The 16966-nt window shown below is 38.1% G+C and overlaps 1 protein-coding gene across 5 annotated transcripts in view; it reads left to right on the forward strand.

Moving 5' to 3' along the window:
* Positions 1 to 16966, forward strand: part of FAM13A (family with sequence similarity 13 member A) — a 296829-nt gene that overhangs the window by 38101 nt on the left and 241762 nt on the right. For all 5 annotated transcript variants that reach the window (XM_079771464.1, XM_079771467.1, XM_079771465.1 and 2 more), the window contains one exon: positions 1000 to 1189. In XM_079771464.1, coding sequence (XP_079627590.1) covers positions 1000 to 1189 — 190 coding nt within the window. The remainder of the gene's footprint in view (positions 1 to 999; positions 1190 to 16966) is intronic.

The following is a 16966-nucleotide window of genomic DNA, read 5'->3' on the forward strand; positions in this document are numbered from 1 at the left end:
AAAATGGAAGTAATATTTCTACTTTTAGAATGTCACAACTACATAATCTTGCCCTTATAATACTTTCATTAATTGCTACATTTATTCTTAAAAAGTGAGTTTCCTCCAACCTGCTATCTGTCCCCAAATAAAATTGTTTTCATTTTGCCATCTTTCTTTTCAGTATGTAGACTTATAGATGCACATGCTTTTAAAAGATCACTTAGTTATATTAAACCATGTTAACATTTATCTCTTATGACACTTCCTTGGGGGACAAATTTCTGCTAAAAGGAAAAAAAATACATTTATATGAATTTTTTTTGTTGTGTTGGTAACTTGAATTAATTGAATGTAAATTGCATTTTATATTTATAATATGAACAGTCTTATTGGAATTTTTAAAATTGTGACTACCTAAAATTATGCTGTTTCAGAGATGTGGCATTTTGAACCTCAAAGAGAATTGTGTTGATTTTATATGACAAAATATTGCTGAGATCTTCACAGGTATAATCATGTCAGAGAAATAAATGTTTACTCCACATTTTTATATACATATCTATCCTAACTTTGCAAATTAAAGCTGCCTTAAATGGCATCTAGATAAATTTTTATCTTTAGAAACCTTCTATTGTTTCAGGATCTGCATGAAGTTTCAATGTTCGTACAAATGTTTTATTTGCCTTTTAACCAGTCACAACCCTGGGTTACTGTAGTAATATATCTTAGATACTGCACTGTATTGCTCCCTCCCTTAGCTACAGTTACGTTGTGGCTTTAGGTTTCTCATTATTTTTCACTCCTTTTAACCGTGACGTCAGTGGTAACACTGAGCCATTTGTAACACTGAGCAACACATGAGAGATGTTAGAGATTTTGAGTTGGAGTAAAAATAAGTGAAGACTACTGCTATCTGTTTTCAAAAGCTTACATTTTAATTCAGGTGTGTGTGTTGTAACCATGCAACCTCCTGTGGTAAAAATGACTGACTGCTCTTTTTTCTTACGCTCTTTTAAGCAAAGTAAAGCCACAGTTCGGCTGAAAGAAGACATGAAAAAGATAGTGGCAGTGCCACTAAGTGAGCAGAAGAATTCTACCTATAAAAAGTTATTTGGCGTCAGCCTCCAAGACCTTCAACAGCAGGGACTCACGGAGAATGGCATTCCAGCTGTAGTGGGGAATATCGTGGAGTACTTGACAAAGAATGGTAAGTCAAGTCTTGTTTTAACTATGGCTTCCACAGTTCTCACATACAACATTAAGTAATTACTATGTGCATTCACTTTAATTATTGAGGTTTCCAGTTTGGAATGATTTCTAGTTTTGAGTGCTGAAATACACTGTTCTGATACTAATAGTTCAATTGACAGTGAATACATTTTAAAGGAAGAGAGAACTCTTTTTGGTTTCTCTCAGCTGAGGTCAATCATGAATTCATTGGATACCTTGATTGCCTCCCTAAGCTCAGTGGAAATAGCAAAAAAAAATAAATAAATAAAAATAGTATGTGTAGCCTATTATGGGGTGTTAATTACTTTTGAAGTGATAAAATTAAGCATGTAAAACCATTGAAGATTAACGTAGTACAATGCATGATAAAAAGATAAATTATATCTCTTCATTTTTGAGAGGTATATTGCCTTATAGTTATAATTTTATTTAAAACCTGGATAATTTGAAAAAAAATTACTTCGTATTCTCTACATTCATGCTTTCAATCTACAGCAGTATGATAAGAGAATGGCAAACTATATAATAAATAGCAACACAGTCTAAAAGATTTGGGAGGGAAATATTCCAAGGGAGAACTTGGAATTTTCATCATTTTCTATACTGAAAAAGCCTTTCTGTACTAAAACAAGATGAATTACAAAATAGAGTGTAAAGTTTGTGAGGAGTCTTAAAAGTTAAACTTGAAAGTTCAAAGAAATTCTGTACTTTTGCAATTTGCTTCAGCCCCCATATCTTCCCATGATTACAAAGCCACTCCCCCTGCAAAGAAGAATCCTTCATTGCAAATGTTTGAGAAGCACTTTGCATTTGTTCCTCTAAAGAACATGTATCAACTTCTGATAAGGACAGTTCAGACCTCTGCAGGCCAGGTATTTGTGTTAATTAAAAAACAGCTATTTGCTCTGGTAGTTACTAGGTATGTAGATGACAGAATGATATTTTGTTCTGAAAACTAAAGAGCCAATCTTGCATTTTTACCTTGTAGAAGTTATCTCCTTATATTTAGGAGAAGATAAACTGTAGAAGGGTAAGATTCTTATAGAACAACTCTGGAGTTAAGTCCTTTAAAAAGTTAGACACAAAAGGTTTATAAGCAAAATGGCAGAAAGCCCTAGCTGGTTTGGCTCAGTAGATAGAGCATCGGCATGCGGACTGAAAGGTCCCGGGTTCGATTCTGGTCAAGGGCACCTTGTCCGGTTGCAGGCTCAATCCCCAGTAGGAGGCATGTAGGAGGTAGCCAATCCATGATTCTCTCTCATCATTAACATTTCTCTCCCTCTCCCTTCCTCTCTGAAATCAATAAAAATACATTTTTTAAAATGGCAGAAAGGATGGAACTGGAGAGCATTATGCTAAGTGAAATGAGCCAGTCAGAGAAAGATAAATATCACATGATCTCACTCATATGTGGGATATAATAATCAACATAATTTGATGAACAAAAATAGATCCAGAGACAAATGGCATGGGAGGTTGCAAGGGGTGGTTAGAGAGCAACCAAAGAGGGGGCTTGCCCAGGGTGGGAATGGCTGGGGGGGTGGGATGGGGTCAATAGGGGAAAAAGGAGACATATGTAAAACTTTAGACAATAAAAAAAAATTCATTCACTGAAAAAAAAAAAAAGGCAGAAAGATGGTACCTGAACCAACAAGAGCTTTAATGTTATTAATATCAGATGTTTATTAAGTTAGAGATTTGTTAGAACTCATTTACATACTCAGCATCAAGTAAAACTGGATCAAACTGATTTAGATACAAGTAGTCCTCCAGATAATTAATTTAATCTGTTGAAGAATACAGAATCCTATTCCTATTTATTTGGAGGCCAAAGTGTGACCAACTGAAATATTTTGATTTTGTCATAATCAGTGTTCTGATCTTTTTCCTAACAATGATTGGATAATAGCTGTTTGAAGTTAGGGTTATGTAAAAGCATATTACATTTGTAATCTACACTAGTAAAAGAGTAAGATGCAAATCGACCATACCTTCGTGATGCCCACCAGCCAATCAGGAGTGAGTATGCAAATTAACCCAACAAAGATGGTGGTTTAATTTGCATATGCAGGTGCCAAGCAGCCGGGGGCAGGGCGGGACACTTGTGTCATCACCATGGTGACGATGCAGGCGTTCCGCACTGCCCCAGCTGCTCCAGACCTCTGGGCAGCGTGGGAAGGCGGAAAGGCAGAAAGGCGGCTCCAGCCAGAGCGAAGGCAGTGCCAGCAGCCAGGGTAAGGAAGGCCCATTCTTGCACGAATCTTCATGCATCGGGCCTCTGTTATTAAATAATTATTGAATAGTTAATATACTTACATGGTTCAAAATACAGGAAGATATACAGTAAAAAGTCTCTCCCTCTAAACCCTGTCCCCTGGTCATTCATTTTCACTCCCAGAAACAATATTCTCCTCCAAGAAACTAGACTAGTTTCTGATATGTTATGGCAAACATATCTGATTAATATATGTTTATGTTGTTTTGTCCATTTAACATAAATATAAGACAACATGCACACTGTTATGAATATTTTAAAAAATTAATAATACTTTGGAGATTGTTTCATATTGCATAAAGAGCTTTACTCATGAGAAACCAAGATGGCGGCATAGGTAAACACCTGAATTTGCTTCCTCGCACAACCACTTCAAAACTACAACTAAAAGACAAAATGGGTATCATCCAGAAACATGGGAAGGCTGGCTGAGTGGAAATTATACAACTAGAAGGAAAGAGAAAAGGACACTGAGACTCAGAGGAGGGGCGGAGGTGCAGAAGTGAAGTGTAGAGATACAGAGGCGCGCACGTGGAAAGGGCTGGCAACTGAGTACGCTGTTGTCTTTTTCATTCGGGAGGGAGATACAAGCTCCTGACTGCTCTGAACTCCAGTTCCGGGCAAGACTGGGGATCCAGACTCATACGGGGAGAAACTGGACTGTCTGGCATCAGGCGGAACTCGAGGGCGGCTTTCTCTCACAGGTGCTGGCAGCGATCATTGTTCCTGCGTGGTGCCGCAGGATACAGAGACACGGGACTTCTCCAGGCAGGGCTGATGGTCAGCCATTGCTGTTTGCTCCACCCTGGTGATTCCCTGAGACCAGGCCCAACCCAATTTACAACCCCACCCAAGCTGTGCGCAGAGGCTTTTGCATATGAATGGCCTGGCCCTTTGCAATCTGAAACCTAACGTATTGCAGCTGGGTCAAAGAGCCCCAGAGCCTCCAAAAGAAGACCCAGACCTTGACAGCAGCTTGCAATGCTTCACAGCTGGGCCTCATCTGGGCACCTCCAAACCCCAAACAAAGAGAAGGAATCTGCAGATCTCTCTATAGCTCCTGCTGGGTGGCCTCTCTCCTTGGAGAACCAAGAGCCAGTGTACCCAGTGGTCAGAGAGAGACTATCCAGACTACAACTCTTCAGATCCATAAGAGACACACTCAAGGGGCAGAGTCAGTGAGCACCAAAGCCCCAATGAAGCAAGTCTTGCCCCATAAGGGTGTCTCCAACACAGAAGTTCTCCCATCATAGACACAACTGATCCTCAGAGCCAATTGGCCTGGAGGTCAATTCATCCTTGTGATACCAACAACAATCAAGGCTTAACTACAAGATTGTGCATACAGCCCACAAAGGGGTGCACCAAGAGTGTCCACCTCAGGTAACTGGGGAGGCTGAGCCACTGGACCCTATAGGACACCTAGCACACAAAATCATATTATCAACACAGGGAAGCAGCCAAAATGCGGAGACAAAGAAACAGGTCACTAATGAAAGAAATGGAGGAAAGCAAACGATTGGATATAGAGTTCAAAACCACTGTTACAAGGTTACTCAAGAATCTTCTAGAAACCGCCGATAAATTTAGTGAGACCCTCGAGGATATGAAAAAGGACCAACTAGAAATTAAGCATACACTAACTGAAATAAAGAATAATATACAGAGATCCAACAGTAGACTAGAGGATCTCAAGAATCAAGTCAAAGATTTGAAATACAAAGAAGCAAAAAACACCCAACCAGAAAAGCAAAAAGAAAAAAGAATCCAAAAATATGAAGATAGTGTAAGGAGCCTCTGGGACAACTTCAAGAGTACCAACATCTGAATTATGGGGGTGCCAGAAGAAGAGAGAGATCAAGATATTAAAAACCTATTTGAAGAAATAATGACAGAAAACTTCCCCTACCTGGTGAAAGAAGTAGACTTACAAGTCCAGGAAGCACAGAGAACCCCAAACAAAAGGAATCCAAAGAGGACCACACCAAGACACATCATAATTAAAATGCCAAGGGCAAAAGACAAAGAGAAAATATTAAATGCAGCAAGAGAAAAACAGTTACCTACAAGGGAGTACCCATATGACACTCAGCTGATTTCTCAACAGAAACTATGCAGGCCAGAAGGAAGTGGCAAGAAATATTCAAAGTGATGAATAGCAAGAACCTACAACCAAGATTACCCGGCAAAGCTATCATTTAGAATTGAAGGTCAGATAAAGAGGTTCACAGATAAGAAAAAGCTAAAGGAATTCATCACCGACAAACCAGTATTATATGAAATGCTGAAGGTATTCTTTAAGAAGAGGAAGAAGAAGAAAAAGGTAAAGATAAAAATTATGAACAACAAATATATAACTATCAACAAGTGAATCTAAAAATCAAGTGAATAAAAAGTCTGATGAACAGAATAAACTGGTGAATATAATAGGATCAAGGGCATAGAAAGGGAGTGGACTAACAATTCTTGGGGGAAAGGGGTGTGGGGAGTGTGGGAAGAGACTGGGCAAAAATTGTACACTTGTGGATGAGGACAGTGGGGGTGGGGTAAGGGCAAAGGGTGGGGTGGGAACCGGTGGACGGGAGCTATGGGGGGGGGGGAGAGGAACAACTGTAATAATCTGAACAATAAAAATTTATTAGAAAAAAATGAATATTATATAATGTAACTAATAAAATCATTTTGCATATTGTGTAAAAAAAAAAAAAAAGAGCTTCACTCATTTAATTCTTCTTGCCCTTGCACACTGTTCTACTATACGTATCATTTCTTTAAGCAGTCACATACTGATGGGCACTGATTCTTCTTTTTTTTATTCTTTATTGTTTAATGTATTACATATAGAATTACATGTCTCCTTTTTTTCCCCATTGACCTCTCCCTGGTCACCCCCACCCCCCAGCACATGCCCTCTCCCCCCTAGTGTCTGTGTCCATTGGTTATGCTTATAAAGATGCATACAAGTCCTTTGGTAGATCTCTTACCCCGCCCTGGCCCCTCCCCTCTCCCCTGGCCCTGCATTCCCTCTGAAGTTTGACTGTGCTTCTATGTTTCTGGCTCTATTTTTGTTCATCAGTTTATGTTGTTCATTAAATTTCATAAATGAGTGGGATCACATGATATTTATCTTTCTCCGACAGGCTTATTTCACTTAGCATAATGCTCTACATGTCCATCCACGCTGTTGCAAATGTTAAGACTTCTTTCTTTTTTACAGCAGCATAGTATTCCACAGTTTTGTAACCCACTCATCTGCTGATGGGCACTTAGGCTGTTTCAAAATCTTAGCTATTGTAAATTGTGCTGCTATGAACATAGGGGTGCATATGTCCTTTCTGATTGGTGATTCTGATTTCTTGGGATATATTCCTAGAAGTGAAAGAATAGGCCCTTATCAGATATACCATTGGCAAATATGTTCTCCCATGCAATAGGCTTTCTTGTTGTTTTGTTGATGGGGTTTTTTTTGTGTGTGTTTTTTTTTTGTTTGTTTGTTTTTTTGCTGTGCACAAGCTTTTTATTTTGTTTATTTTCTCCTTAATTTCCATTGTCCTAGGAGCTTTATCTGTAAAGATATTGCTACGACATATGTCTGATATTTTTCTGCCCATGGCTTCCTCTAAGGTTTTTAAGATTTCCCATGTTACGTTTATGTCCTTTATCCATTTGACGTTTTTAAAAATATATATATTTTATTGATTTTTACAGAGAGGAAGGGAGAAGGATAGAGAGTTAGAAACATCAATGAGAGACAAACATCAATCAGCTGCCTCCTGCACACCCCATACTGGGGATGTGCCTGCAACCAAGGTACATGCCCTTGACCAGAATCAAACCTGGGACCCTTCAGTCCACAGGCCGATGCTCTATTGACTGAGCCAAACCGGTTAGGGCTTAAGTTTATTTTTGTGTATGATGTAAGTTGGTGGTCTAGTTTTCTTTTTTTGCATGTATCTGTCCAATTTTCTCAATACCATTTATTGAAGACACTGTCTTGACTCCATTTTATGCTCTTGCCTCCTTTGTCAAATATTAATTGAGCATAATGACTTGGGTCAATTTCTGCATTCTCTGTTCTGTTCCATTGGTCTATATTATATGTCTCTTCTTGTTTCACTACCAGGCAGTTTTGAGAACAATGACTTTGTAATATAGCTTGATATCTGGATTTGTGACCCTCCTACTTTGTTCTTCTTTCTCAAGATTGCTGCAGCTATTCGGGGTCTTTTTTTAAATTTTATATGATTTTTGGAGAGGTTGTTCTAGGTCTGTGAAATATGCCATTTGGTAACTTAATGGGGATTGCATTAAATCTATAGATTGCTTTGGGTAGTATGAAAATTTTAATGATGTTGATTCTACCAATCCATGAACATGGTATATTCTTCCATTTCTTTTTTTTTTTTTATTTAAATATATTTTATTGATTTTATACAGAGAGGAAGAGAGAGGGATAGAGAGTTAGAAACATCGATGAGAGAGAAACATCGATCAGCTGCCTCTTGCACACCCCCTACTGGGGATGTGCCCACAACCAAGGTACATGCCCTTGACCGGAATCGAACCTGGGACCCTTGAGTCCGCAGGCCGACGCTCTATCCACTGAGCCAAACCGGTTTCGGCTATTCTTCCATTTCTTTATGTCTTCCTCTATCTCTTTTTTCAATGTCCTGTAGTTTTCTGAGGACAGGTCTTTTACCTCCTTAGTTAAGATTATTCCTGTGTTTATTAATGTTTTTGGTGCAACAGTAAATGGGATTGTATTTGTGGTTTCTCTTTCTGTGAGTTCCTTATTGGTGTATAAAAAAAGCTATAGATTTCTGGGTGTTAATTGTGTATCCTGCTATATTGCCAAATTCATTTATTAACTCTAATAGTGTTTTGATGGAGTCTTTAGGGTTTTCTATATACAATATCATGTCACCTGCGAATAATAACAGTTTTACTTCTTATTTCCAATTTGGATGCCTTTTATTTCTTCTTCTTTTCTAATTGCTATGGCTAGCACTTCCAGTACTATGTTGAACAGTAGTGGTGATCCCTGTCTAGCTCTTGTTCTTAGGGAAAATGGTTTTAGTTTTTGCCCTTTGAGTATGATGTTGGCTGTGGGTTTATCATATATGACTTTTATTATGTTGAGGTATGATCCCTCTATTCCCACTTTACTGAGAGTTTTTAACAAGAAAGGTTTTGGATTTTGTGAAATGCTTTTTCTGCATCAATTGATATGACTGTGATTTTTATCTCTGAGTTTGTTTATGTGATGTATCACGTTTATTGATTTGCGGATATTGTACCATCCTTGCATCCCCGGAATAAATCCCACTTAGTCATGGTATATGATCTTTCTAATGTAATGCTCGATCCAATTTGCGAGGCTTTTGTTGAGGATTTTAGCATCTATGTTTATCAGAGATATTGGCCTGTAATTCTCTTTCTTTGTGGTATCTTTATCTGGTTTTGGGATTAAGGTAATGCTGACTTCATAGAAAGAGCTTGAAAGTGTTCCTTCCTCTCTAATATTTTGGAATGTCTGAGGAGGATAGGTTTTAGTTCTTTGAATGTTTGGTAAAACTTCCCTGTGAAGCAGTTTGGCGCAGGGCTTTTATTTGCTGGAAGTTTTTTGATTACTGATTAAATTTCCTCCATAGTTATCAGCCTATTCAGATTTTTAATTCTTCCCGATTGAGTTTTGGAAGGCTGTATTTTTCTAGGAATATGTCCATTTCTTCTAGGTTGACCAGTTTTTGGAACAGAGTTTTTCATAGTAATTTTTTGTTGTTGTTACAATCCTTTGTATTTCTGTGGGGTCAGTTGTTATTTTGCCTCTTTCATTTCTGATTTTGTTTATTTGGGTCCTCTCTCTTTGCTTCTTGGTGAGCCTGGCTAGAGGTTCATCAATCTTGTTTATTCTTTCAAAGAACCACCTCTTGGTTTCATTGATCTTTTGTATTGTTTTTTTGGTCTCTATTTCATTTATTTCTGCTCTGATCTTTATTATTTACTTCCTTCTGCTCACTCTGGGCTTTTCTTGTTGCTCTCTTTCTAATTCTTTAAGTTGTAGAGTTAGATAATTTATTACCTTTTTGTTGTTGTTGTTGAGGTAGACCTGCAATGCTATGAACTTCCCTCTCAGGACTGCTTTCACTGTGCTCCATAGATTTTGGATAGTTGTGTTTTCGTTGTAATTGCTTTTAATTTCTTCTTTGATCTCTTTGGTAATAGCATGCTATTTAACCTCCAAGTGTTTGAATTTTTTAAATTGTTTTTATTGTAGTTGATTTCTAATATTATACCATTGTGATCTGAGAAGATGCTTGATATGATTTCAGTCTTCTTGAATTTAGAGAGACTTTGCCTGTGTTCCAATATGTGGTCTATCTTTGAGAATGTCCCATGTGCACTTGAGAATAATGTATATTCTGTAGCTTTGGGGTGAAATGTTCTGCAGATGTCGACTCAGTCCATCTGATGTAGTGAGTCATTTAGGATTGCTATTTCTTTCCTGATTTTTTTGTCTAGAGGATTTTTCCAGTGATGTCAGTAGCCATTTTTATTCTTTATGTCTGTGTTCCCTCTTGCCTTTCTATTTCTTCTTTTTATAATAGTCCCTTTAGCACTTCTTACATTGCTGGCTTGGTAGTAATAAACTCCCTTAGCCTTTTTTTTTTTTTTTTGTCTGCAAAACTCCTGATTGCCCCTTCAATTTTGAATGATAGCCTTGCTGAATAGAGTATTCTTGGATTCAGTCCCTTGCTTTGCATCACTTTGTTTTTGTTTGTTTTGTTTTTTTCTTTTGAATTTTATTTTATTGTTTAAAGTGTTACACATAGTAGTACATATATCTCCCTTTTTTTTTCTCCATTTACCTTCCCCCAGGCTACCCTAACCCCTGTCACATGCCCTCATCCCACCCCCCTCCCCGCCCCCCGTGTCTTGTGTCCATTGGTTGTGCTTATATGCATGCATACAAGTCCTTCGTTAGATCTCTTTCCCCCCGGCCCCAACACTCCACTGCCTTTCCGCTGTAATTTGACAGTTTGTTTGATGCTTTACTGCCTCTGTATCTATCTTTTTGTTCATCAGATTATAATGTTCTTTATTTTCCATAAATGAGTGAGATCATGTGTGATGTCATTTTAAGTTCTTAAAGTGTAGGATTCTGCACTCACCACCAGATGTCAGAATATGCTTACATATTGTTATACTGCTTTCTGGGCCAAAGTGTTCCAATTAGGCAAATTCTGACTTCTGGCATGTTTAGTTTCTAATGATGATATGTTCACACTATTTTGTAATAAATATTCCAATTGTACAAAAAAGTAGTTGTCAGTGGTGTAGATGTTAATTAGGTTGTATGATCATTATTAAATTGATGTTCCATGATGCTTAATCCATATCTCCTGAAATAAAATCTAACAAAATTTCAGAAATGTATGAGAATAATGCCACTAAGCCTTCTAGATATCTCCTTCTTCTGAACGTTTCAGTTGTAATTATCATTTTGTAAAAATTTAGAGTAGGAAAATTTAGAGATTATTTAGTCTGGCAAACCTCATATGAGCATTAGATATAAGTTCAAAAGGGTTTTTAAAAAAAACAAAAACTGTTTTGTCCGTTCCCCTCCCCCTCCCTTCTTCCAGAGTGGATATAGCCATGACCAGGGGTAAACTTCTCCTGCTTGAAAATTATTAAGTATTCTAAAAGTTGTTTGGGTCAAAGATGTTCCTGAGGGACAAGTTGTGCAGATAAATAGAGACAGAAACGAATGGTTGAGAAGCATTTTAACTTAGATTCCTTCCATTTATAACTTATCTCCACTGGTAAGGTCTAGTGGGATCAGGAACCTTGAAAACCAAAGCCAGTTCTTGGAACGGGTGGTTATTTTGGAATAACTGGGAGTATATTTATCTGAGGGAAGGGTCACAAAAGCTTGTTGGAAGAGAAAACCTAAGGTCTGTGAAATCTGACCCAGGGGGCATTAGCTAGGCCAAAAATAAGCTCAGGAGCTGGGGAGATACAGGATTATGATGCAGAATTCTAAATTTTCAGGATTTGGGCCTTGACCAGGAATTGGATTCTCCTTTATTGAGTGCTCTGCTTGGTGCCAGTATACATTTCTGTGTTACAGATGAAGCTTTGTGGAGTAGAGGAAACAGATCTGGGATGCTTTAAAAATGACATGCTAAAGTCTTCCAATAGTAACTGATATTTTGCAGCATTAACTAATATGATATGCCATTCCTTTTGTCTGATACTGAATAATAGATTATCCCCAAACATAGTAGAGTAAAACAACAATGTTTATTGCCTCATGGGAATAAACATTGGTCAGGAATTCCAGCACAGCTGTTTCTTTTGTCTTAAGGTCTCTTCTAAGGCTGCAGTTGTGATGTTGGCTGAAGCTACAGGCCTATCAGGACTTGACTGGGGAAATGTTCACTTCCAAGCTCATTTACATGGCTGTTGGCAGGATTTAGTTCCTTGTGGGTTGTAGACCTGAGGTTTTCAGGTCCTTCTTGCTGGCTGTTGTCCAGAAACTGCCCTCAGTTCCTTGCCACGTGGACCTCTCCATATGGCAGCTAACAAAATAAATAGCAGCAATTCATCAGAGTGAGCAAGTAAGAAGAGCCAGAGAGAGAGAGAGGAAACACAAGCAAGCAAGATGGACTCTGCAAGTCTTTTATAACCTAAATTCAGAAATGAGATTAGAACCCAATCACATTGCTTTGCTACATTGAATTGGTTAAAAGCAAATTACTAGATCCAGCCCACACTCAAGGGGAGGAGATTACACATGGATATGGATACCAAGTGATGGGGATCATTGGGGCCATTTGAGAAGCTGCCTACCACACAGAGTGACTGGTATCTCCTCTGATTATGCCCTGGCCATACTGGTTGTTAAGTATCTTTAACATCATCTCTGGTTTCACAAATTTTTGTCAAACTTGGAGCTAAACTTTATGTCATCTTTTGATATTTACGTTCTTCAGAGCAAAATAATATGTATGTAAATACAAAAATATAAACATCTCACTAGACTTTAAATTCCATAAAGATAATGGTAGTGTTTTTTCTTTCTCAGAATTGATTTCTTTAGTACCTAACCTAGTGCAAAGTACTCATTAATATTTGTTGACATAAAGAGTTCAGAAAATGTGTTATCAAACTACAAAGAAATTAGCATCCTTTTTCTCCCCTCCCCTTCTCTCCCCTCCGTTGTGTTTTGTTTTGTATTTTTGTAACACAAAGGGAGAAAGGCAAAGGAAAAAGACCCAACCACATCCCACAACAACTTCCGAGGTTCATGTGGAATTGTTTTAAAAAGACAATTTGAGGTCTGTTTCAGGAAAACTAAGTGCAAAGACCTTAAAATGAAAACCTCCCATCTGTTTGTCACAAAGGGGTCCAACAAGAGATACAAAACAAACCAGTTTGGAAAATGTCCCTTTAACACAAGGGGGCAGGCTCTAAAGATCCTTTTTCTTTAGAAAGAGGAAGACAGAAAAAAATTTATTGGAGGCGGGGAAGATGGCGGCTGGCAGGACAGCAGTGAGGAAGAGAATATGAGTGAGTGAGGGAGCAAAAGAGGAGTGTGTGGATGTGTGTCTGTGTGTGTGTGTGTGTGTGTGTGTGTGTCTGTGTGTGTGTGACAGCTAGGTCCTGCAGGACTTTTGGGGGCTGGCGGACCGGGATCTCCTAGATAGAGAGCCCCTGATACAGCTGAAATAACACCCTGGGGGGCCAGCTCTGACAGAAACTATGCCATCTTGAAGAGGCCCAGCCTCACTACCACCCAGACTGGCCTCGGACACCACCCCAGACCCTACAGGGACTCCGACCAAAGACCTGCTACCTCAGGTGCAGATCCACAGACACCAGGATTCCAGCCTCCCTGGACATGGGCTCCTATGAGTCCCAGAGTGTGTCCCCCACCCGCCAGACCACTGTGTAGTTCCTGGGCACCGTGTGTCCCACTGGCCAGACTCAGACTACGCTCACTGCCTGCCAAGCCTGCAACGTCGGCCCCAGGCACTGCACGTCTTGGTGCCTGGACCCGTCTGTGAGAGCAAAGATGGGGAGATAAAGAAACAGCCCCCAAATGAAAGGAGTCGTGAGAAAATTAACTAAATGAAACAGAGGCATGTAATATGTCAGAAAAAGAATTCAGAGTAAGTTCCTAAACAGGCTGGATGAGAAAACCAATAACATGTAAGAATCAAGAGGAAATAAAAAGCAATACAGCTACAATAAAACCATGATGGAAGGTTTAAACAGTAGGCTACAAGAAGCAAAGTACCAAATTAGCGAATTAGAAGATAGGGCAGAAAAACACACCCAATCTAAGCAGCAATTGGAGAAAAAAAAAAATTAGAAAGCAGGAGGAGAGCCTAAGGGAGCTTTGGGACAACATGAAACAAAGTAACATATGTAATGTGGGTGCCAGAATGACAAGAAGAGGAGCAAGGATTAGAAAGCCTATTTGAAGAAATAATGACAGAAAACTTCCCTGATCTGGGGAAGAAAAAAGTCACACAAGCACAGAGTCCCAAACAAGATGAACCCACAAGGACACACACTAAGACACATCTTAATTACAATGGCAAACATTAACGACAGAGAATCTTAAAGGCTGCAAGAGAGAAACAGAGAGTTATTACAAAGGATCTCCCATTAGATTATCAAATGATTTCTCAACAGAAGCACACCAGGCCAGAAGGGAATGGAATGAAGTATTCAAAGTGATGCAAGGCAAGGGACTGAATTCAAGAATACTCTATCCAGCAAGGCTATCATTCAAAATTGAAGGGGAAATCAGGAGCTTCACAGACAAAAAAAAAAAGGCTAAGGGAGTTTATCACTACCAATCCAGCAATGCAAGAAATGTTAAAGGGACTGTTGTAAGAAGAAGAAATAGAAAGGCAAGAAGGAACACAGGCATAATGAATAAAAATGGCTACAAACAAGTAGCTATCAATAATAACCTTAAATGTAAATGGACTAAATGCTCCAATCAAAAGACATAGAGTGGCTGAATGGCCCATATATATGCTGTCTACAAGAGACCCACCTCAGAACAAGGGACTCACACAGACTAAAAGTGAAGGGATGGAAAAATATTTTCCAGGCAAATGGAAATGATAAAAAGTTGGGTAGCAATACTCATATCTGACAAAATAGACCACACAGTGAAGGCCATAACAAAAAATAAGGAAGGCCACTTCATAATACTAAAGGGATTGATACAACAAGAGGATATAACTCTGGTAAACATATAGGCACCCAAAGCAGGAGCACCCAAATACATAAAAAAACTTCAGGATGATATCAAGGGAAAGATCAACAGCAATACAATCATAGAAGGGGACTTTGTAGACAAAAAATCAGCAAAGAAACAGCAATCCTAATTGACTCACTGGATCAGATGGACTTAATGGGCATTTGCAAAACATCTCACCCCAAAGCTATAGAATATACATTCTTCTCAAGTGCACATGGGACATTCTCAAAGTTAGACCACATATTGGAACACAGGCAAAGTCTCTCCAAATTCAAGAATATTGAAATCGTATTAAGCAATTCTCAGATCATAATGACATAATATTAGTAATCAACTACAATGAAAACAAACAAATTCAAACACTTGGAGGCTAAAGAGCATGCTGGTAAACAATGATTGGGTTACCAAAAGAGATCAGAGAATAAATTTAAAACATCATGGAAACAAATGACAATAAAAACACAAGAATCTAAAATCTATGGGACACAGTGAAAGCAGTCCTGAGAGGGAAGTTCATAGCATTACAGGCCACCCTTAAAAAACAAACAAAACAACAACAGCAACAAAAACACAAGAAAAACTTGTAATAAATTATATAACTTTACAACTCAAAGAATTAGAGAGCAGCAAGAAAAGCCCATAGTGAGCAGAAGTAAGGAAATAATAAAGATCAGAGCAGAAATAAATGACAGAGAGACCCCCCCCAAAAAAAATACAAAAGATCAATGAAACCAAGAGCTTATTCTTTGAAAGGATAAATAAGATTGATGAACCTCTAACCAGGCTCACCAAGAAGCAAAGAGAGAGGATCCAAATAAAATCAGAAATGAAAGAGTCGAAATAACAACAGACCCCACAGAAATACAAAGGATTAAAAAAAAAATACTATGAACAACTTTATTCCAACAAACTGGTCAACCTAAAAGAAAGGGACATATTCCTAGAAAAATATGACCTTCCAAAACTCAATCTGTAAAAATAATTTTAAAAAAATCTGAATAGGCTGATAACTATGGAGGAAATTGAATCAGTAATCAAAAAACTTCCAGCAAACAAAAGCCCTGGGCAAGACTGCTTCACAGGGGAGTTTTACCAAACATTCAAAGAAGAACTAAAACCTATCTTCCTCAGACTATTCCTAAGTATTCCAGAGGAAGGAACATTTCCAAGCTCTTTCTGTGAAGCCAGCATTACCTTAATGCCAAAACCAGATAAAGATACCACAAAGAAAGAGAATTACAGGCCAATATCTCTGATGAATATAGAAGCTAAAATCCTCAACAAAATCCTAGCAAATTGGATCGAGCATTACATTAGAGAGATCATACACCATTACCAAGTGGGATTTATTCCGGGATACAAGGATGTTACAATATCTGCAAATTAATAAATGTAATAAACTCAGAGATAAATAAACTCAGAGATAAAAATCACAGTCATATCAATTGATGCAAAAAAGCATTTGACAAAATCCAACACCCTTTCTTGTTAAAAACTCGAAGCAAAGTGGGAATAGAGGGAGCATATCCCAACATAATAAAAGCCTTATATGACAAACCTACAGCCAACATCATATTCAATGGGCAAAGAGGGATGCCCATTATCACCACTACTGTTCGACATAGTACTGGAAGTGCTAGCCATAGCAATTAGAAAAGAAGAAGAAATAAAAGGCAACCAAATTGGAAAAGAAGAAGTAAAATTGTCATTATTTGCAGATTACATGATACAAAGAAAACCCTAAAGACTCCATCAAAACACTATTAGAGTTAATAAATGAATTTGGCAATGTAGCAGGATACACAATTAACACCCAAAAATCTATGGCTTTTTTACACACCAATAATGAATTCACATAAAGAGAAGCAAAAACAATCCCATTTACCATTGCACCAAAAAATAAATAATTAAATAAATTACCTAGTAATAAACTTAACTAAGAAGGTAAAAGATCTGTCCTCAGAAAACTACAGGACATTGAAAAAAGAGATAGAGGAAGACATAAAGAAATGGAAGAATATACCATTTTCATTGATTGGTAGAATCAATATCATTAAAATGATCATACTACCCAAAGCAATCTATAGATTTAATGCAATCCCCATTAAGTTACCAATGGCATATTTCACAGACCTAGAACAAACTCTCCAAAAATTCATATAAAATTAAAAAGACCCTGAATAGCTGCAGCAATC

This window comes from Cnephaeus nilssonii, assembly GCF_951640355.1.
Source record: "Cnephaeus nilssonii genome assembly, chromosome: 1".
In the NCBI taxonomy this organism is placed as follows: Eukaryota; Metazoa; Chordata; class Mammalia; order Chiroptera; family Vespertilionidae; genus Cnephaeus; species Cnephaeus nilssonii.